Source organism: Phyllostomus hastatus, unplaced genomic scaffold (genome assembly GCF_019186645.2).
Source record: "Phyllostomus hastatus isolate PE091 unplaced genomic scaffold, TTU_PhHast_1.1 phas_scaffold_317, whole genome shotgun sequence".
NCBI lineage: Eukaryota > Metazoa > Chordata > Mammalia > Chiroptera > Phyllostomidae > Phyllostomus > Phyllostomus hastatus.
The window spans coordinates 3,386,643-3,410,089 of NW_025334023.1; the positions used below are offsets into that span (position 1 = coordinate 3,386,643).

The 23,447-nt window shown below is 40.2% G+C and overlaps 1 protein-coding gene across 2 annotated transcripts in view; it reads left to right on the top strand.

Annotated features, from left to right (window-relative positions):
• The first annotated feature begins 8,098 nt into the window (after positions 1-8,098).
• RNF169 (ring finger protein 169) overlaps positions 8,099-23,447 on the top strand; it is a 79,216-nt gene continuing 63,867 nt past the window's right edge. For both annotated transcript variants that reach the window (XM_045818038.1, XM_045818039.1), the window contains exon 1: positions 8,099-8,617. In XM_045818038.1, the coding sequence (XP_045673994.1) occupies positions 8,122-8,617 (496 nt within the window). In that variant the 5' untranslated portion in view covers positions 8,099-8,121. The remainder of the gene's footprint in view (positions 8,618-23,447) is intronic.

Below are 23,447 nucleotides of genomic sequence, written 5' to 3' on the forward strand. Positions count from 1 at the left end.
CTCCAACTTGTGATGTTCCTCCCTCAGCCTTTTCCCCAGCTGACACTTCATTCAGCCCAAATGCCACTTCCTTGGCTCAACCTAGCTCATGATGTCCCCATCAAGTCATTTTCTATGATATTGCCTTGTGTTATTTCCTTTGTGTCACTTGTCATGATCTGAAATGTATCTCTTCACTTTTACATTATGTGCCTCCACCAGGAGTATGAAACCTCCATGACAGCTTGGACCTTAATTCTTGATCACTGCAATACTGCTAGTTCCTAGAATAGTGCATAGCACATAGTAGAGGCTTACTGAATATTCTTAAATAAATGGAGGATAGAATATTTATCTGGATTATCTGATTCATGTAAGGAATGATCCTTAAACTCAGGACTCCAAATCCTTGGAATCCAACCACAGTAGTATTTTCATTGTTATTAATACTACCCTCATTTTGTGTTCATCTCACAACCATGATTATCAACAACAGTGCTGCATGGTACATGGGAGTACTTACTGTCTCTTGAATGAATGAATGAATGAATGAATGAATAACATCAACTTTATTGCTGACCTCAAACTTCCTTATTTACTACTCCCTTTCCAGTCTAACTTCTTGTATACGCTATGCTCCAGCTACTCAAAGCAATCATTTTCACCTAACACACCATGTTCTCACATCTCTGTGTTTTGGCTTATTTTGCTATTTCTTCTATTAGGAATTTCCATTCCTTCTTTGCTGAGTTCTCTATTTTGGACCCAGTGTATCCAGGTTGTCAGTCACTTCCTCTTCTATGCTTTCATAGTGCCTTGCCTACCCACTGTTAAAAACTCATCTTCTGAATTATAGTTGTTTGTTGACATGTCTTCTCCCCTGGATGGTAAACTCCTTGAGGGCAGGGATGGTAGATTTTCTTCTCTGTATTTTCAGGAACCATTTCTGGGCCCACCACATAGCAGTTTCACAATATTCATTGAAATCTTCCATCTGGTGTTGGGCATAGGCTGCCTGCTGAGCCATGTGCTAGGAGCTTGAGGAGGAGACGTACAATACTAGTCAAATATGGAACCTGGTACTGAGAACCTATAAGTTAATTGTAGAGACAAGTCCTTTACATAGAAAAGGCACCACTGAAAAACAGTGTATTCTAGAATTAAATGAGACAGGAGAAGCTAAGTGTGGTGGAACATGTATAGGGCTGGAGAAGCCATAAGACTTGGTTTCTGGTCCCCACTACGTGGCTTTGACAAATTCTTTCCTTCCTTTAGACTTCGGCTTTCTTCTTTTTAAAAGAAGGGGTTTTGATCAGAAGCCTTGTTAGATTTCTAAAGCCAGTTCCAGCTCTGATGTGCTGGGTTTGGCTCCGAAGAAACTGTGCAGAACACATCGCGGGGAGAGCTCAGTAGTCTCAGTTTGCCCCCTGGTGGTCACTCAGAGACATCACAGCCCTGGGTGCCGGCTGTAGGCTTTTGTCAGGAATGTAGATAGCCCAGTTCAGGACCTAGAAAACAAAGAACTGTGGGACAATGACCGTTCTAGAAGAGAACCAATCAGGTTTCTCACTGGTCAGTTGGTATACAATCCTATCTTTCTTTAGGAGAAGGAACTTGGGCGACCGAGATCTCCGTTCTCAGCCTTCAGCAGAACACACCTATCTGTTTATTTCCAAACTAGAGGAAGTCAATCTTTGGGAAGCCCTGACTGACTTTTTCTTCTGATTCCATCACAGTGCTCTCTCCTGAGGCAAATTCTCCATTCTGGTCAGTATAACTATCTATTTATTTATGACAAAATGGGGCTTTTCTTTCCCTCTTTCCTGGAGAAGGACCATGAGCCCTTCCTTCTGAGGCACTTAGTGTAGACAAAGTGAAGGTAATAGGATTTCTTTGGTGAGATGGGAAAAAGAAATAGATTCTACTAGAATAAGGCATGTTCTTTATATTGTAACAGGTGGTCAATACTGGCAGAGAAAGATTTGTTTTTGGCTGTTTCACTCTGAAATTGTCATGGGTGGGCACAGGTAACCAGGTTCTTAGTGATCACGAACAATTAATTGAACTGAACATACACAGAGTTTATAGCAGAAAGAGAGAGAGCAGATTTATTAAGTGATAGTACACTCCACAGAATGCGGGAGTGGGCCAACTCCAAGCGGAGATTGATCCTCAGTGGCTGGGGGGATTCTGTGCTTATAGGGAGGATATTTCCTGGCTGGTTTTGGAGGGGTTTTGCTGTGCATGTACAAGTAGTTATATTACTGTGAAGTTACTGTGCATGTGGTCTCCCATGATTTTCCTTGATTGGTCACCAGGAGAGGGGGTCCCACAGTGCTAATTTATTATAACGCTACATAATAGAGCAGGGGTCATGTAGCATCTTCTGCACAGGCGCAGTCAAGATTCACCATGATTCAGTGCATTTCCAGAAAGTGGGGATAACCGGTCTTAGAATAGGGTCTCTGTCCTGTATCAATGTCCTTTATCTTAGCACTAGGGCGCCCCTGGCGTTTTCTCATTCCTGAGGAACAGGTCTTAGAACTGGGTCTCTGCCCTGTATGATATCTTTTATCCTAGCTCTGGGGCGCCCCTGGAGTTTTCTCATTCCTGAGGAACAGGTCTTAGAACAGGGTCTCTGTCCTGTACAATGTCCTTTATCTTTGTCCTGGGGTACCTCCAGAGTTTTCTCCCTCCTGACTATCTCCTGCCCTAACATGGGTTTAGGGAGGGCCATTTGCACATTTATTTCCTCATTCTCTACAAGTTGAACCTAAAGGACTTTTTTCTTTTATGAGTAAAATCTTTGAGAACTTAAAAGACTTCTTAAAGTTGCCTCTATTCCTTAAAAAGAAAAAGAAACAACTATATCTAAAAGAAGAAATTTATTGCTTGAAATCCTAGGTCAGAGCCTTGAGGAAGAAGGACAGGGACTCTGAGGGTAGGGAAGAGAGGAAAAAAGACCAAGGGGATGGGAGGGAGATGCAGAGAGACAGATTCTAGGTGGATATAGAGGTATCCAGAGAAGAAATTTAAAGAAATTAAAGAACTATTTTTCCACCAATGTGTTTGTTAAACAGAAATTTTTCTTTTTTACAATGCACTGTACTTTGAACCTTATTAAACATTAAAGACAAAACTAAAGGGATAACATTCATTCATTCCACAGCATCTGGAATATGCCAAATAGTGTACCTAAAGCTGGGCCCACCAAAATTGGCTCAGCATCCATACGTTGCTTGCCTTGTTCACTGCTGAATTCTCAGCACCTATATTATCCTGCCACATAGTAGACGTTCAATAAATAGCTGTTGAATAAAGGAATGTTAACCGCACTATATTTTCTCTAGTGATATCTCAACTCCATGGTGTGGAATGAAGTTTGCTTAGATTATTTTTATTCCTCACTGATAATTATAGGATTTAGAGTTATTCTTAAAAAATTCAAATCCATATGCAACACTCCCTTGGTCCAAATATGAAATCTTTCAATGCCCCCAATCTCCTGAGTTTATTTCCCTGTAAAATAGAAATAACAACATGCCAACCTTACAGGGTTACTTTGGTTTATGTGCCATAGGTGTGTTAGTGCCTAGCAGGCACTTAGCATGTGGCAGTTGCTCAACATATTCTACTTCCTTTTCCTCTCCAATGTTTTAGCTTCATGTCCAGCCCAATGAAGTAGCCACATCAAACTCTTTATCAGTCCCATGCAGATCCTGAACTTTGATGCCTCTGTGCCTCTGCTCTTGTTTTCCCTATGCCTGGAGTGCCTTCCCTTGTCTACCTGCTAGGTGGATACCTCTATATCCACCTAGAATCTTTCAAAGCACAACTCAAACGCTCCCTGCCATGACACCTGACCAACCCCCCCCCCCCGCTGCAACTTTGCTCTCTGCTTCCATAGCACCTTGAATGTATCTCAGTGATAGAGCTTCAAATTCTCTTATAATTCTCTTTTGCTGTTATAATTATTTAGCAATATTTTTGCCTGTCTTTTAGATTCTGCTCTTAAGGGGGCCAGGGACCAAGTCTTATTTGTATTTTTAGAGTGTTTGGAAAGAATCTGGAGGAGGTTAGAAAGACCACAGGTAGAAGGGTTAGCTTTGCAAAAAGAACTATTTCCTCCTCAGAAGCAAAAGGGAAGGAACTAAAGATGAATAATAACGCAACAAAAATTCATTTACTTTAGAGAGAAAGAGAGAGAATGAATAATCGATTTGTTGTTCTTCTTATATATGCATTCATTGGTTGTTTGTTCTATGTGCCCTGACTGGGGGTTGAACCCTCAACCTTGGCATATCAGGACAATGTTCTAACCAACTAGGCTACCTGGCCAGGTCTATAGCAAAAATTTTTAGAGCAAAGGAAGGGGCCAAATCTCAAGGAGAAATCTGGCTTGAGGGAGAAAGAGGACAGGCAGAAGATTCCACCAGAAGACATGAGGAGGGTAAAGAAGAGGAGGTACTGGTGTGGCCTGAGAGACTGGGCCTCCTCCCTCCTAGATCTGTGAGGTCTCAGGATGGACTTGGGGCCTGGGTTGGCAAGAACGGGTTCTTGGGTCTGCAGGGAGAATAGCCTGTCTTTACTTTGGGAGTTTTTCAAACCAGCAGGGAGAAGCTGGCACTTTCAGCTGGAGGGAAGAGGGAAGAGAAATGAGGGGAGGTTTGCAGCGATGCAGGTGAGGAGTGCTGAAGGGCTGGACGGTATGGACCATGGGGAGCCACCTAGGTAGACACATTATGAGAAGGATGGCGGGGAATTTTGGCAGCAGTGAAATTCTTAGAAAGTACGGCAGGAGGGGCAGAGGAAAAGCAGCTGGAGAGGAGGCGCTGGCAGGCATGGCCACACTGCTATCTGTTCCAGTTGGCATCCTGGATGATGGCATTAAAGTGAGTTTGGCTGGGAGCCCCTCTTCCCTTGGTGGTCTGTGGTACAGGTGAGGGCTTGGAAAAAAAGAACACCGACACTCGGGCTCGCTCTATTCTAGGCTGTCGGCTCAGCTTCTCAGATTATTTTGTAATTTACAAAGCAACTATTATCAGGTGACACTTCAAAAACAACACACCAATGTCTCAGTCAGAGCACCTTGATGCCAACAACAGAATTTGTGAGTAATTTAAGAGAGAGGGAAATTTACTGAAAGGATACAAATTGTTGACAGGAAGGCTGGAGAGTTAGATATGGAAAATGGGTATTAACCTAGAAAGGCCAGGCAGCAGGCACCACAACCAAGTTCACACCTCAGGAACAATCTGAAGTGGCCCCTCCTCACGGTAGGGACACCAACCTCCATTCCCTAACCTCCGAGGGACCCACTGCATTTGGATACCTTCTGTCTCTGTTGCTCTGAATAATTCTGAATCTGTCAATGTGTCTTCGTGTCATTCTCCGAAAATTCAGAGTTTAGAGGAGAGTGGCCAAGTGGCTAAGCCTAGGTCACATATCATGTTCTGGCTTCCAGGGGACAGGGAGAAGAGTATCTCCTTGCTTCAGCTTCCCTGGTCTCAGCAACACTGCATAGAATGGGGCAGTCTCCTGAATAGAAAGAAGGTTTGGGCACTGATGGTAAACGAAACAAAATGTCTACCACGTCCTCCCTGTTTAGGCTGCTTTTTCTTTCCAGTGTCTCTGTTTTTGTCCGTTGTCTATTATGATCATAATCTCAGGCTCCTAGGCTTGACACTTTAGAATCCTTCTTATTTCCCTCATTTTCTCACATAGTGAATAGCTCTCCAGATTTCCTGGATTTGCTTTGCCTTCTGTCACTGCTACTGCTTTAGGAAGATTACTTTAGCAACAGCAAAGGAGAGAAGGGACTGGAAATTGGGAGTCAGACCTCTAGAATGTTAGAACTAGAAGAGACCTTTGAGTTTATTTGTGGCAGTAGTCTTATCTAGGAGTGTTCATCAGCATTTCTAAGGCATTAAAAAAATAACACATGTTGGCATCCCACCCTCAGTTTTTGGGTTCAGTTGATCTGAGCTGGGACTTCGGCATATGTGTGAATATAGTGTGTGGCGGCGGGTGGGGGGTGGGTGCGTGTCTCTGTGAGGTGCATCCCAGGTCGACAAGTGCTGAATTCCAATACCCTTGCTTTAAAGATGAGGAGACTAAGGCCCAGAGCAAAGCTACCTGTTTGAAATCACACACAAATGAGTTCATGAAAGGGGGAAAGGGGCCAAGACCAGTCCCAGATCTCCTGGCTTTTGGTACAGTGCTTTTCAGACCTCTTGCTTTTTTCCTCCGCAAAAGAACATTTCCTGTCTTTATTTGTATCCAAGAAAGCATGCTACACTTCTGTGTTTCGGCTCTTCCAACAGTAAATAGGCTTCAGATTAAGAGGCCCAAACTGTCAAGAGTGAACAGCCCACCCCACGGGCCCTGTTTCTAATGGTAGTGGGCTTGATCTCCGGACCACGGGCCTCCCTTGTCAGAATCTGGGCAAAGTGTCCTCAAGAACTGCACATGGGGAGTGAAATGAGGAGGACCCCTGGACAAAGGACAGTGAAGCTGAGGCCACACTTTTGTGTTTGGCAGGACTGTGACCGTCTGGGCCTCTGTAAACACAAGCCCTTGTTTCAATTACTCATTGACCCTTTTTCAATTCTTGACTGTTCTTTAGCCATCTGGTTCTCATCTTGGGAATCCACTTCTTTCTTTTTTCTGCTTTCTGTCTTGGATTGGTTTACCACCACCTCAGGCACTGTTTCCGGACAATCTCATGGAAACCCAGGGCCTCTGATGCCTTTCATTGCATTATGTTGCTTTTTTGACTTTACTCTTACAAAATTTGTGTTGTCTTATAAAGAGGTTCCCAAAAGGAAATGTTTTCTTAATGCCTTCCTGCTCCAAATCTACCCTAGTGCAAAGAAAAAAAAAAGGGGGTGGGAGAATTGCTGTAGCAGAACTGTATCAAAGGGGAGCCATTCTTTCTCTCATACTCTCTGCATCCAGAAAGGGGGCTGGCGTCAAATTCTAAGACCTCACCCAGTGACTCGCCCAAGCAGGGATGACATGGTCAGAGCTACCCTTCAGAAAGCAAGTCTGAGAGCTGTGGAAGATGGATTGGAGGAGAGGCTGTGGGCAGGGAGACCATCTATCCAAGCTACTGCAGTGCTGTAGGTGAGAGATGGCACCTGAACTGAGCAGTGGAAGAGGGATAGAGAGGAGAGGAGAGGTGGAAAAAACAGTCATTTTGGTGGGAGAACTGACAGAACTAAGACACTGACAGATGTAGGAGATGATGGAGAAGTGAAGATGATGGAGAAGACAGATTTGGAGCTTGAGGAATTGGGAGGTGAGTACCTTTAACAGAAGGAGGAACACAAGTGCTGTTTTGAAAGGAAGGTGGAAAACAGTGACTTCAGTTTTGTACATCAGACACGCAGACTTCCAAGATGACGCCTGCATCAGGCAGTGGAATGTGCAGGGCTGGACTCGGGAGGTGTAGACCGCAGGCAATTCGGGAGTTTCAGGGGGGAAAGTGTGAGCAGGAGGTGGGGAGAAGAGGCCCGAGGCCTGACCCCAGAGGCACACCTACATGTAAGCCCCAAATAAGGGGGGAGGGGTCTGACAAAGAGCCGGGGAAATGCGGGGACCCCCCCCCCCCAAGAAAGTATGGTTTCCCAGCCAAAAGACGGGAGTTTCAGGAAGGAAGGGCCATGGAGAAGGATATGGAGATGAGGACTGACAAGCAGCTGTTATTTTTGGCGGTTTCTGGTCACAGTAGGCGTACTTTCAGTCACAAACGCTGCCCTCACGTGAAATGATGCACGGAGACGGGGTTCTGGATAATTTACATACTCCCCACTCACTTTAGCTTGAGTTATCTGGTTCTTGAGGAAAAAATAAGTGCAATTACTTCAGAAAGTTTAATTTACGCTCAGAATTTCCAATAAACCCCTCAGTCATTTGGTGGAATAAAAGGAAACTGCAGACTGCCGAAGGAGTGCGAAGACCGGATATATAAAGTATAACTAGCAAATATTAATGAAGTTTCTTTCACCTACTACTACGTCCGGGAAAAACCTCCCTGGGCCCGCCCCCTCATGAATATGTAGCTAGCGCTGCCTGCCGCTCACCGCCCCACCTTCTACTCTTCTCCCTCGCAACGGACTCTCCCCTCAAACGGGAAACAAGATGGCGGCCGCAGGTCCGAGTACTCGGGCCTCTTCCGCGGCGGCAGCGGCGGCTCTGAGTCGGCGGAGCCGGCGGGGCCGCTGTGACGAGATGGCGGCAGCCAAGACTGGGGCCCAGGGTCCGGCCTCCGGGCACGCGCTGCTCGTGTTGCCGCAGCCGTTGCTGCAGCCACCGCCGCGGCCGGAGGAATCGGGCTGCGCCGGCTGCCTGGAGACCCCGGGAGAAGCGGCGGCCCTGCCTTGCGGCCACTCGCTGTGCCGAGGCTGCGCCCAACGCGCCGCGGACGCAGCGGGCCCAGGCTGCCGGCGCTGCCGCGCCCGCGGCCCGAGTTGGGCCCGCCGTCGGGCCCGCGACGACGGCCAGGCCACCGCGGAGGTGCTGGGCGAGCGCGCCCGCCGCGGCCAGCCGGAGCGCTGCCGCCCGCGCCGGGACGGGGGCGCGGCCGCCGAGGGGCCCAGGCTGGAGCAGGATCCGCGCGCCGCGCCGGCGGAGCCAGGTGGAGCTTCCCCTCCTTCCTTTGGGGTCCGGAGCGAGGCCGTGCGCGCCCAGCCCGGCCTGGTTAACGAGTGGAGGGTCCCAGGCCCTAAAGGAGCGAGTGTGGAGAGTTCTTACGGGGTTGGAACCGGGCTCTGCCCAAGTGTATTATCTTTTTCTGAATTTTGAACTTTGGAATGAAGTACGGGCCCGGTGGATTTGGAGGGGCACTGAGGGGATCCTGCGCCTTTTGTAAGTCAGAAGTTTGGAGGGAACCGTAGCATTCTTGTAACAAGTTAGGGCCAGGCTTGGGATTGCAGTGTGGAAGAGGGGACTGAACTTCACAGTGGCCCTGGAAGATCAGAGAAGTGCCTGGTTTAGTGTTGGGTGAAGAGGCTGAGGTAGACTGTTTATGGGCCCGATTGGGTCAGTAAGAGATGTGGAGTGTCTGGAGTTTAAGAACAGGTTGAATGTAAGGATGCGACGGGAGCTTTTCAGACTTGAGAGTAGAGTGGGTTGAAGGGTTGAGCTCACATGTGGAGTTTTCACAAAATCTTTAAAATGCATGTTTAGCCCAGCCTAGCACAGAGTGAGGAAACAATAAATGACGACTATTTATATTTATAATAATACTAATAATAAGCTCGAGGGGAAGAAAACTGGATGGGGTTTAGAAGTTTAGGAAACGGAGATTGGTTTGGCCTGGGGCTACTTTTATCTCCCTGGCTGTGTAGGTTTCCTGCTGTCATCCTGGCGATTCAAAGTTTCAGGACTGTTGGCCTTCAACTTTGCCTGTCTTACCTCCCCCAGCCTGCTACTCTTTGGTACTGGGCTTGACATAGAAAGTGCCCTCTTTAAAACACAAAATAAAACTGTTTTTAGCTTATGTTAGGACTCAGAGACACACCAGTCAACACATCTCTAGCTTTGGTAACACATGCTTGCTTAGATTTTCAAGAGACATAATCAAGAAAGGCCAGATATTTGCACCTCTTGTGTTGGGAATTCTGCCTAGTGTTATTTTCAGTAGAGTTTCATACATTCCTTATGTATGAAAGTGCACTCGCTAGAAACTACAGGTTCCAGGATGCAGCTTGTTTTGATTCAAGCAGTCAGACACCTGCCACTGTACTAGGATATCTTTTATTTCTGCGGCTTAACTTTCTACATTTCCTTTTTTAAGCTTCACAACGTCCTTATGAGATAGGTACTTTTACTTCCATTTAACAGATGAAACTGAGGCCCAGAGAGGTTAAATAACTTGCTAAGGATGAAAATCCAGTCCTGTCTGATTTCTGCTCATATCAGCGATTAAGGACTCTCCAAATGTCATCTAATTTGTGGATGCTGTGTGATGATCTCAAGTTATTTAATTTGCTTCAAATTCTGAAATTCTGTCCAAAAAATAAGAGTATTTTTCTAGTCTCCTTATTAGTACTCTTGATTGTACGGTCAAATAGGATAGGAATTTCTATTGGGTTGGCCAAAAAGTGCGTTTAGTTTTTTCCACATGATGGCTCTAGTAATGCTTAGTTGTCTTTAAGTTCATTTGAAACAATTCTGTTAGATTGTATTGTGACAGCTGTCATATTTGTGTGCATTTAAAACAGCTTACCAATATTGGTGAATTTTTGTGCAGCCATTTTAATATTGAAGATGGAAGAAGATATGCAACACTTTCAGAGTATGCTTTATTATTTCAAGAAAGATTTGTGCAGTGTATGGAGAAGGTACTGGGACTGATTGAACATGTCAAAATGGTTTGTGAAGTTTCTGGGTAGTACTGACATTTTGGCCAAATAATTCTTTGCTGTGGGGTTGTCTTATGCATCGGAAGATATTTAGCAGCACCCCCGGCCTCTACCCACTAGAAATCAATAGCAGGAGATAGCCTATACAATCAAAATATCCAAATCAATAAAATTATTGGTAAAAATGAAAAATGTATCTTATTTTACAGAAAAAACCATACAGACTTTTTGGCCAACCCAGTATTTTTATTTCCAAAGCCTGGACTCCCTTGTGAAATATCTGGTCTGAAATTTGAATCATGAGAGGGAGTATGGCTTGATGATTTGTGAAAACTTTTTCCCTTGAAGAAATTTATCATAAAGTGTATCAGTGATTAAGGAAAATTATATAAAACAAGGTTCCAGATTAATATCTGTTGAGTCACTGAGTATCCACTGAGTGTTAAATAAATATTAAAATATTTTTAAAGGTTTCTATTTATTTTTTATTTTTTAGAGAGAGGGAAAAGAAGAGAGAAAGGGAGGGAAAGAAACATTAATGTGTGGTTGCCTCTCATGGGGCCCCCACTGGGGACCTGGCCCACAACCCAGGCACGTGCCCTGACTGGGAATTAATTGAACTGACGACCCTTTGGTTTGTAGCCCATACTCAATCCACTGAGCTACACCAGCCAGGGCTAAATACTGATATTAAGTAACATCATGAAAAGTCTTTTTATTAAATATTCTCGTTGGATCATTGAGTATATATAACATAATTACATGCTTATTTAGTCAATGCATTATAGAAGAATATTGGTAGACAGGGTTTGGAAATTATCTTCTAGCTTCAGTGAGCAGGTTGTCTGGATGTCTTTATTTTTATTTTTAAAAAGTATTTATTTTTTTATTTTTAGAGAGGGAGGAAGGGAAGGAGTAAGAGAGGTAGTGAAACACTGGTCTGCTGCCGTTTGCATGCACCCTGACTGGGGTCTAAACCTACAACCCAGGCATGTGTCCTGACTAGGAATAGAACTGGTGATCCTTCCCTTTGCAGGCTGAGACCCAACCAACTGAGCCATACCCACCATGACTGGACTTCTTTAAGTTATTTTATATGTATACACACAGATTTATTTATATATATAAATTAATATATACACTTATATAAAATATACATCTATATATACCTATATAGATATATATTTTAAACCCTCATCTAAGGATATGCTTATTGATTTTAGAGGGGGGGGAGGGGAGAGAAAGAGAGAGAAACATTGATGTGAGAAAGACACTTTGATTGGTTGTCTCCTCTGTTCACCCCGACTGGATCGAACCTGCAACCTTTTGGTGGTGTACAGGGACATGCTCCAACCAACTGAGCCATCCTGCCAGGGCTACAATATAGTTTAATTTTAAATTTTAATAGGCAATGTATTCACATAAGTCAAACAATATTAAAAAAGTACACAATAAAAAGTTCCCTCCTACCTCTTCCTTCATTTCTCACTCCCACCAAAGATTCTTGTTTATTCTTCCACAGTGTTTTTATGCTTATACATGAAAATTCAGATATATTTTATTTTTTAATTTTTTTTTTACACAAAAGGTTGTGTATTATGCACAATGTTCTGCAACTCCCCCCCCCCAATAGCAATGGCAGTCTTTTCATCATTTCTGTGCTGGAAATCTTTTTATGTCAGCACATAGGTTTCTTCCTTCTACTCACAGTTGCAAAGAATTTCATTAAATGGATGTAATATAGTTTACTTAACCATCTGTTGGTGGACAGTAAGGTTGTTTCCAGTCTTTTACTAATTGTTTATAAAATTTTTATATGAGTGTATATGTGCATTTTTATGGAGATGCCACCTGTAGTTTTCACCAGATTCTCAAATGGTTGCAAAGAAAAGGTTAAAAGAACCATTTCTTTGCCAGTAGGTGTGGCTCAGTGGGTTGAGTGATGGCCAGCAAACTGAAGGGTCCCCGTTAGGTCCCAGTCAGGGCACATGCCTTGGTCACTGGCTAGGTCCCCAGTTGGGGGGTCTACAAGAGGCAGCCAGTAGATATTTCTCTCCCTCTCTCTCACCTTTCCCCTCTCTCTAAAGGTAAAGAGACAGAATCTTAAGGAAAAAAAAAAAAGCATTACTTTAACTCAGGTCCCTCATTCTACAGAACAGGCCCAGAACAGAGAGAGACTAGCTAAACATCATCATGAGTTAGTAGCAGATAAACAAGGGTTGGACGGGTAACCCATTAGTAAAGGCTGAAACATAGCCTAATTCACAGTTAAGTGCTCATGATGGCTTTTAGTAGGGAAAACTAAAAATACTAGTTTCATAAATATTTACATTATATTTTTAGGAGTGGGAAACAGATTGAGCAATTTTAGGTATATTCAGAAATATTGCATTTAGTGTTCTTTTGGCATAGTTAGGTCACTTGGTAGAAGAAAGGTCGGGCCTGTTTTATAATACTGTAAATGAAATTTTGTAGTAAATATACTGGTGTTGAAGTGAAATTCTTAAAATTTAAAAATTTTTGTTGAAGCCCCATGCTTCTTTTGGAGTTGTATTGTCTATAATTTAAAAAAAAAAAGTGGAAGAGTTTGCTTGTTGAAAATTTTGGTTGTGCTGGTGACAATTTTGTTTTTTTGCCAGCTTCTTGGCAAGGTTTAAAGTTCAGAGTCTTAATGATTCCTATGTAAAATGTTTAATTTTATTCTTATATACATTATCAGTTTGCTTTTGCGGTAGTGTCAGTTGGCTTGTGCAGCACTGTGTGAAGTCTGAAGTCAATGGTTGTTTTCAGATGAACCCAGAATTCAACTTTATGTTCCTTGAGAATCTGTAGCTCATTGTATATATTGACATACATAGTATCTGAACCATCTTGAGCAATATTCAGCAAGTATGAAATGAATGCCTGCCTACTCTTTGCCAGGCACTGTTCTATGTCTTTGGAAGACATCAAGGGTTGAAATACTGAAGGATCTCTCCCCCTTGGATCTTATCTTGTAAATTTAGAGACAGTTCCAGCCCATTGATTTTAAAAAAGAAAATTTACCACATATGTAGATTTGCAGCTATGTACAAAAGTAACACTTAGGCCCTATTGTTAATAATTAATGAATGTTAAGAATTTATTTAGCCTTGTGATGTGAAATCAGGTATTATCATTCTAAATTATGCTGCCTTTGAATTTGAAATCAAGACCTTTTTACTTTTTAGGACAGTTCTTTTTCTTCTGCTATGGGTAATAATTAAAGAGAAAAGCTAGACAGAGGATGATGAATTTTTTTAATTGGCAGTTTAAAATTTTTATCTATTTGTAGTGGTAAAAGTGAATTTTAAAAATTGAATAGATCAGCCCTGACCGGTGTAGCTCAGTGGGTCAGGCGTCCTGCAAAGCAAAAGGCGCCTGCTTTGATTCCTGATCAGAGCACGTGCTTGGGTTGTGGGCCAGGCCTCCGGTTGGGGGCATGTGAGAGGCAGCCTATAGAGATTTCTCTCCCTCTCTTTCTTCCTCCATCTCCCTCTCTCTAAAAATAAATAAATAAAATCTAAAAGAAAAAATGGAATAGATGAAAAAAATTGAATAGTGTCTCATTTATCCCACCCAAATTCCCTGTTCACTTAGGATTAGCATTCATACATTTAAGAAATTTCCTCTTTCTGTAAAAAACACGTAGTTCCGGTTTATTACTCAGTTGGCAGACAATGTTTGCTATGTGTGCAGCCTGAACTGCATTTAGGACTAGTGAATAATGGAATCATGTGATGTAGTGTAAAAGGACAGGAATTTCCTGACCTGTATGTGTTTGTTTTAAAATGTATAAAGTGACCCAACTTTTTATCCTTAATGACACATATTCCAGAATTTGAGAGTGTCCTTGTGTGTCACACTAAGGCAGAAAATATTTGCCATGTGCCTATGTGTTTTTTAAAGCTCAGGATGAAATTACCTCACCAACAAAGCATTAATCACTATTGAAGGAATAGTTTCATTCTATAGAATTCAGGATTGAGCAGCAGGAATTTATGAGGTATTCATTTTTCATTCACAATTCTTGTTTTAACTCCCAGTTAATGTTGGAAGAGTTGCTTACCTTGAATTCATTTATATCTGAGTTTGCTTGCATTTAGGATGTAGGATGTTTGTCAGATTTCATTCTACTAATTCAGACAGCATTTTGGGACACACGCTGTATAAGATAATACAATAAAAAAGGTGAATGAGATATGTGCCCTGTTCTTTAAGATTCTACAGTATGGCTGGGGAAACACACCTTATCAATAACAATGTGAAGTGGTAAGTGAGGTAAATGCATGATGCCAACAGAGTATAGAGCGATCTTCAACCTTTTTCATCTCATGACACACATGAATTAGTAAAATCCTGCGGCACACAAAGAATATATATATTTGCCACTCTGACAAAAAAAAGGGGAAAAATTTTGATTCGCTCACACTAGATGGTTATTGTGTTGGCTGTTGTCATTTTTTTTTAATTTAACAATTTAAGGGAAAAGAGGCCAGTGTCCTGGACTAAATAGTTAGGTATTCCATGTTTTAAAGATTCTCGTGGCATGCCCGCTGAAAATCACTGGAGCATAGGAATGGGACAACTGACTCTCTGGATGAAACATGAGGAAGGCATTTGAGCTGAATTTGAAGCAAGAGTAGGAATTCACCAGGTTAGGGAGGAAGGGATGTCCATGTCAGGCAGAAGAACCTGTACATACAAAGGCATATGGTGCTTGGCATATTCAGGGACTGACAAGAAGTTAAATATAGATGGAATGTGGGGCTGGAATGGGAAAGAAGAGAAGAGACTGCAGAAGTTAGATCATGAAGGACATGGTATGTCATGCTAAAAGAATTTGGGACTTTATCCTATAGACACTTTAGGGTTCTTAAAAGACTTTTAAGTGTCAGATTTAATGTCATCATAAAGTGCTTTAGAAAGTTACTACTGGTTGGAGTGTGAAGAAGAGATGTGTGTAGAAACTGGAGAAGAGAGTCCAGTTAGGGGTTTATTTTAAGTAGTGCAGGCAGGAGATGAAGAGGGGCTGGACTGGGTGAGAGCAGTGGCTGTGGGGATGGTTCCATCAGTCATTCATTAATTTAGTAACCACTGCAGGGCCTTCTGTGTGCTAGGCCCTAGAGCTACAAATAGAAACAGCATGGTTCTGTTTCTTAAAGTCACTACAGTTGGGAAGATGGGTATATATGCAACGGAAATGTGGTGTAATAAATGTTATTATTGTAATGCAAAATGTAATTGTAGAAGGCAATATAGTATAACTAGAGAAAGTTCTGGAGACAGACTACCTGTGTTCAAATTCCAGCTCTGCCATTTTGTAGGTGTGCGTCATTGCTTAACCTCTCTATATGTTAGTTTCTTCATTTTGAAAATGGGGGTAATAATAGCAAAATTGAACGGTTATTTTTAAGACAGAGTTATTAGAATGCTTGACTCAGTAAATGGCTCAATAAATGTTAGCTACTTGCACAAAAAGAGAACCCAACTTCAATGAAAGGCAGACACTTGATTATGAGTATTCAGTGAGTGGATGAAGGCAGGATAAAGATATGGGAAAACAGTGCATTTAAAAGCATAGGAGTATGAAAGAAGAAGGAGCTGTAGGAATTGTAAGTAGGAGTGGTTGGAGTATAGAGTACATAGGGTAGAAGGAGGTGGAATTGGTGGAAATAAGCAGTTACTGGATAGTAGTAGACTTTGGATGCCATGCTAAGGAGTGAAGTTCCACCAAGAGTTTTAAAGAAGAGTTCATCTTTGTATTTTAGAGAGATCACAACTATGGCTGTAATGTAGCAAGTGGATTGGAAAGCCTAAATTCTCTTAGCATGATGGCCAAGGTAAGCAGAAGATTCTTCTGTCCAGAAAAGCAGGGTGATACCAAATAGCAATTCTTTTAAATGCACTTCTGACCTTGTAGGAAAGGCAGGAAAATCTCCAGATTCCAGAAACAAAAATGGACCTAAAACCAAAAACTTGAGTAAGCTCTTGAGCTCATGCTGTGTTATGCTGGAGCAGGGTAAAGGGGTGGGCTGAGGGGTTATTTCTGGTTTTCTATATCTCGCCGATTGCATTTTAACCATGTGGAAGAAGGAAACCAAACTAAACTTTCTACATAAAGCTGGGATCTTGATGTGCTGCATCCTAAGTGACAGGGTGGGCTACAGAAAAATCTTCCTGGTTACGCAAATCAATAAAAAAATCTTGTCTTGGTTTGCCAGGGCTTTATGTAAAGAGTAAATGGAAAAGGCTTACCTGAGAAAGTGAAGCATAAGACCTATACCTTGCTCATTTGGGGGACCTTAATTTATTTTATATGGGTCAGTTATCCCCATGCTGAGAAATTAATATAAAAGCTGGCTTTAAGCCAGTGATATCCCTGGGTAACCAGAGAAAAGGAGAATCAAGACTCCCAGGGATACTCCCATATCTCAGGCCACAAGGGATTCTTACAGAAGAAGTAAGCCTAACTGAATTTGAATTGATAATTAAAACTTACAGCCCTGACTGGCGTGGCTCAGTTGGTTGGGCATCCACAAAGCAAAAGGTTGCCAGATGGATTCCCAGTCAGGGCACATGCCTGGGTTGTGGGTTTGGTCCTCAGGCTGGGTGTGTACAAGAAGCAACCAATGTTTCTGTCTCATGTTGGTGTTTCTCTCCCTCTCTTTCTCCCTTCCCCTCCTTATAAAAATAAATAAATAAATAAAATCTTTTAAAAATCACACACACACACACACACTCTATTTTCTACCACAAATGAGAGTCAGCAGATAAAAAAAGCAAGAGGATTATAGCTCCAAGAATTGGGATAGTAGAATGGCAGTTTGAAAGGTAATTTAGATGGGCATATTTTAAGTGACTAAAGATATTAAATAATTAATTGACATCACATCCAACGAAATGAATAAGACATTATGAAACAGGCATATTTGAAAAAGAATTAAACAATGAAAAATAAGGATAAAAAACCTCAGTAATAAGTTAAGCAATAGTCTACATAGATGAAGAGAAAACCAATAAGCTGAGAGTTAGATGTAAGGAAATCCTGAGAATGCATAACAGTAAGATGAAGGACAATATAAAAAAAGACAGATCAGGGAGACCCAACATTTAATATTAATTCCAAAAGGAGAAAAATAGAATGAGGGAGATGTAGAATTTAAAGAGATGATGACATGAATATTTTGGGATTAATAAAAAGACATGAATCTTTAGGTTTAAGACTCATGATTCTCTAGCAGGAATTAAATGAACAAACAAAACCTCACAACTAAACACACTGCAGTGAACCAAAGACACTATTAAACGCAACCAGAAAGGAGCAACAATCAGACTGAGAGCTGATGTCTCTTAAGAAGAGGGGCCAGCCCTCGCTGGTGTGGCTCAGTGGACTGAGTGCTGGCCGGTGAACCAAAGGGTTGCTGGTTTGATTCCCAGTCAGGGCACATGCCTGAGTTAGAGGCCAAGGTCCCCAGTAGGGGGCGTGCAAGAGGCAACCACACACTGATGTTTCTCTCCCTCTCTCCCTTCCCCTCTGTCTAAAAAAATAATATCTTAAAAAGAAAATAAAGCTTTAACATTTTTTTAAAAGTCCAGAAGAAAATTAAATACTATCTTCTAAGTGTTGAGAGAGATCTGAATTTCATTCTTGGCTAAGTTATTCAAGAGTGATGGCAAAATAAAAATAGAATTCACCACACTATTTCTGAAAGAATTATTATTAATTCTTTACTAATTAAGTACTATTACTAATTCCTTAGTACTTAAGGAAGAAAGACATGTAACTTAGGGGATAGAGTAGGATACAAGAAGTCATGGTGAACAAAAATCAGTAGGTAAACTTAGCCAACATTGACTGTATAAGACAAAAATAATTATGACCTAATGTGGGGTCTAAAACCAAAGTGGGACTGAAATACCAGGCAAGGGTAAAATGTAAGCTGGTGCGGGAGGGAGGAATCGACCAGCATTAAAGAGTTCTAAGGTTCTATATATAGTTCAGGATGAGAATAGAGATATTGATTGCTTTAGGCTTTCGGTCCGATACATATTAAAAATTTAAGGGTAACCATTAAAAGAAAAGAATTATGATGTATAACTTAATCTACTGTATACATATTATTGAAATATATACCTCCCAATTTGGAGAATATACATTTTTAAACAAATGTGGGATATTTGCATAATTAGGCAAAGACAGTTTCAACAAATACCTAAGACTGATATATAAACCATGTTATCTGACCCAATACAATACAACTGGCAATTAATAACACATACAACCAGTTCCCCTCACCTCCAATTCCTTGCTTGAAAATTAAAAAGTAAAACCAAAAACTCCTAAATAATGTATAAATGAAGAACAAAACCACGGAAGTTGGAAAATATTTAGAATTGAATAACAATAGGAACACTACCTGTCAAAATCTGGAATACAGCTGAACCAATCCTTAGAGAAAATTTAAGTGCCTACATCATATTTCACTGAATCTTAAGATGCCATGATTTAGAAGATACACTATTATTTTCCAAATACAATGCTTTCCTACCATTTAGATGTTTTAACTTTATACTTATGAAAGAGCTCTTATAAATTTATTTAGACATAGATTTAGCATATCACTTGTGCATATATTTATAAAAGGAGGTGAAGTAATAAATTAGAATATTCCTAACTTCTTCATATTCAGAATCTGATTCTTCTGAATCATTTTTTAGACTGAATCATAGAGGTTTGTGTTTTTCTACATAGTACTGCTTACTATGTCTTTGAGAGCATTGGTGATACAGCATTTCTTAACTCTGTGGAGGTTGTGTGTATCTGAGAAATACATACACGTGTTATAACCACACTGATGGCTTAAACATTATGGTTTAACTTTAGTCATAACCTTGAACCTATGCACCTGATATAAATAAGTAACAATATTTAAGAAAAGAGTTTGTATCTCTCAGATGAGCTGTGACCTCTGGAGAAAGAGTGCTCCTCAGCTATCTCCAGCTTTTTCTTTCAAACTGTTGGCACCCACCAAGTTTTGATGCTGATGCTTTATTGAGCTTGTGAGAAGGTGTCGACAGAAGATTTTCAGATGAGACTCACAGCTCTTCCTTAGATGGTTTGTAAAAGTTTTGTCATCATTGAGAGCTTACAGTTGTCCAATCATGCCACCAGGGATAATCACCAAATCACTACGTTTTTGTTTTTTTTTTTTTTGCAAGCTTGTTCTTTAACTACCTGTGTTAATACAAATGTAAGCAACGGCAGTGGCATCATCACTGCTGCTTGGCTTACAGTAATGATAAGATTCCAATCGTAAGAAACATCCCAATTTCAGAGATGTTAATATGGAAAAATGTATGTCCTAGAATTTGTAAGGTATTTGAATATAAGAAAAGCTAAGAACTATTGAATTAAGTGGCCCACTGAAGAAGTTAAAAAAGTAACAGTAGATTAAACCTAAGGAAAGTAGAAGATAGAAAAGAATAAAGATAACAAATTAAGGAATAGAAAACAAGAGAATCAAAACCAAAATCTAATTGATGAATTAATGTAGGATCTATATTATAATCAAATCTGTGGAAAAATTGGTTAAGGAAAAAGCAACAAGGCATAAATAATGTTAGGAATGACAGAGAATACTATATCCTATAGATATAACAACGATTTTTAAAAACCCATAAATAGAATATGGAAAACTTCTTGCCCATGAATTAAAACATGTATGAAATAGAAAGAAAGCACAGACCATTCAATGTGTTTGCATTTGCTCCCAAATGCCTAGGAACTCAAAAAAAAAAAAGTAAAAATTTTTTTTCTTTTAGAAAGTTATAATTGTTTTTACCAAGAGTCTATGTGGGTCTTGATTTACCCTTCACCCATTGGCCAGAACATGGCTTGGGGATTTGGTAGAAAAATAAACCCTACTTTTGATTAAAAATAAGTTTTCTAAAAAATGAAAGCCATCACAGCTGACTAAAAAATAAGTAGAAAATGTGAATAGAAATCAACTAAAAAAATAATTTGAGTAAATAGTAAAATGTACTCACTAAGTAATATGTGGATGCAATGAGCTAAATCCAGAATATGGAAACTACAGGACAGATGGCCCATTTTCTTCCATAAATATGTGAAGAAGAAAAAGCAGTAGAAGAGAAATCTGTAGATTAAAAGACAAGCAGTTTAAGGGTATGAACTTACTTGGTTTCTGCTTTGCAGAACTATAAAAATATTTGATGAGAATTGAACCTTGGTTGGATATTTGTTGGTATTAAAGTTTATTAAGTTTTTAGTGTGACAAGTTTTTTGGTTATATATTTTTAAGAGAGTCCTTATCTTTAGGAGAGATGCCAAATGTTTATAGGTAAGATGATACAATATCTGGGATTTGCTTCAAAATCATTCATTCAAAGGGAGAGGGGACAGGTAATGATTAAGGGAACAGATGTAGTAAGATTGGCAATGAGTTAATTATTGGAGCTGGGTGATGGGCATGCTATAGTTCATTATATTGGTCATTAAATGTTTGAGACTTTTCCATAATAAAAAGCAGAAAATTCTCTCTATTAAAGAAGCACCATATACAGATGGTTTTATAGGTTATTCAGATTTTTAAAAAATTGATTTTATAGAGGGGGTAAAGGGGAGAGAGAGAAACATTGATTCATTTTCTACTTATTTATGCATTCATTGGTTGATTCTTGTATTTGCAACATTGATGTATCAGGACAATGCTCTAACCAAGTGAGCTACCTGGCCAGGAGCAGGTTACCCATATATTGCAAGTGATGCTTACGCAGACTGTTCAGGGAATAAAAAAATGTTTCCAAACTCATTTGGGGAGCTTTTACAGATTTATATCAAAATCATACAAAGGCAGTATAAGAAAGGAAAAATGCAGGCCAATCTCATGAATGTAGATTTTTTAAATTCCAAATGAAGTATGCACTAATCTAATAGTGTATTTTTTAAAAAAGTCACAATCAAATAGCATTTATTCTGAGAATGGGAATTCATAAAAATCTAATGTAACTCACCATATTAACACACTAAAGGATAGTAAAACCATGTGGTCATCTCAAGAGATTCTCAAAAGAGCATTTGCAAAAGTTACCATTCATTTATTTAAAAAGCTAGAACACTTGGACTAGAACGGAACTCTTTTTTTAAGTGGAACTTGTCAGTATGAATGATTAGTGGCTAAGAACAGTCAAGGCAATCTTGGGGCACATTGCTTTATCAAATATTCTAATATAAACAGTAATTAAAATAGGTATTAGTGTCAGGATAATTGAAGAATTAAAGAGTCCCTTCAAAAATAGAGTCCAGTACCACGCTATTTTTGAATTTGGTGGGTAACAGGTGGCATTATAAATCTGTGGGGCAAAGCTTTCATTTTCAGTTGTTGTTGGTAGTTAGCTAACTTACAGAAAACAGGAAAAAACAGATCTTTAACCAGACCATGCACAAAAAGTTAATTTCATATGGATTCAAGGTGAAACTATAAATCTCAGAAAATACTAGGAGTATGCCTATGAAAATGGGGTAGAGGATTCTTTATATGAATAAACAAGAAAAACAAGGTGTAAAGGAAAAGATTGATACTTTGGCCACATTAAAAAAACTTCTGTATGATAACAGATGGCAAGTAAGAAGAAAAACTATATGGTAGGAGAAAATATTTGCAATGAAAAACTGACAAAAGATTAATATCCAGAATATGTGAAGAACTACAAATCACTATGACAAACACCTAAGAAAAATGGTAAGGGGATTTGAATAGACATTTCACAGAAGAGGAAAACTGAAAGCCTTTAAACATTTGGAATGATGCTCAGTATCATTAGTAATCAGGGAAATGCAAATTAAACCAATGATAAGCCATCAGACTGACAAAGTCTGTGATTAATTATAATTAATAATGGGACCTACGTGCTGCTTGGGGAGTATAAGTTGGTATGAATATTTTTTAAATTATATTTTATTGATTATGCTATTAATTGTTCCAATTTTTCCTCCTTGTCCCCCTTTACAGGGCATCCCCCACCCCCTCAGGCAATCCCCCCACCATTGTTCGTGGGTCATGCATATAAGTTCTTTGGCTACTCCATTTCCTATACTGTACTTTACATCCTCATGGCTATTCTATACCTCGCTATTTGTACTTCTTAATCCCCTCACACATTCTCCCACATCGCCCTCCCATCTGGCAACCATCAAAATGCTCTCTGTACCCATGATTCTGTCTCTGTTCTTGTTTGTTTTTAGATTCAGTTGTTGATATGTATTTACTGCCATTTTATTGTTCAGAGTTTTGATCTTCTTTTTCTTAAATAAGTCCCTTTCACATCTCATATAATAATTGTTTGGTGATGATGAACTCCTTTAGTTTTTTCTTTTCTGGGAAGCTCTTATCTGGGATATTCCTCTCGAATTTTTATCCACCACATGTGGATATGGGACCAGCCCACCTGTGTCTCCACCCTTCCTACTAGTCTGGATGGGTGTGTTTTTTTTAAATTCTGTAGTTGTCAGACTTCCATTCAACTCGACTTCTGATGGTTCTGAGTGATGGTTGTTATATTTTAGTTGTAATTTTTATTTGATTGTGTGAAGAAGCAAACCGTGTTTACTGATGCCACTATCTTGACCAGAGGTTCTGGTATAAGTAATCTGGAGAGTAGTTTGGCCATTAGTAAAGCTGAAGAGATACATTCTTTGCCATGTGGTGATTAATAGGTGTCTGTCCTAGTGAAATACCTTCCTCTTACACACTATGAGTTATAAAAAATGATGCTCATTACAGTACTGTTGTACTGGGAAAAGTAGTAATAGCTGTCCTTGGTAGGAGGAAAAGGGATAAAGGGGTAAATTAGGGTTGAGCCAAGTATTATTTGTCTCACCAGAGAAAACTATTGTGAATGATTGTATATTCACTGCAAGACTTTACCAGCTTTTTTCTATGTATAAATATGCAAGGCTTTTTAATCACTAGAATTAATAAGAGGCATGTTTTTACTTCTGATATATAGGGTCAGATTGATGTTCAATCACTTAGGTGGTTTTAGAGACTCCGAGAAGTT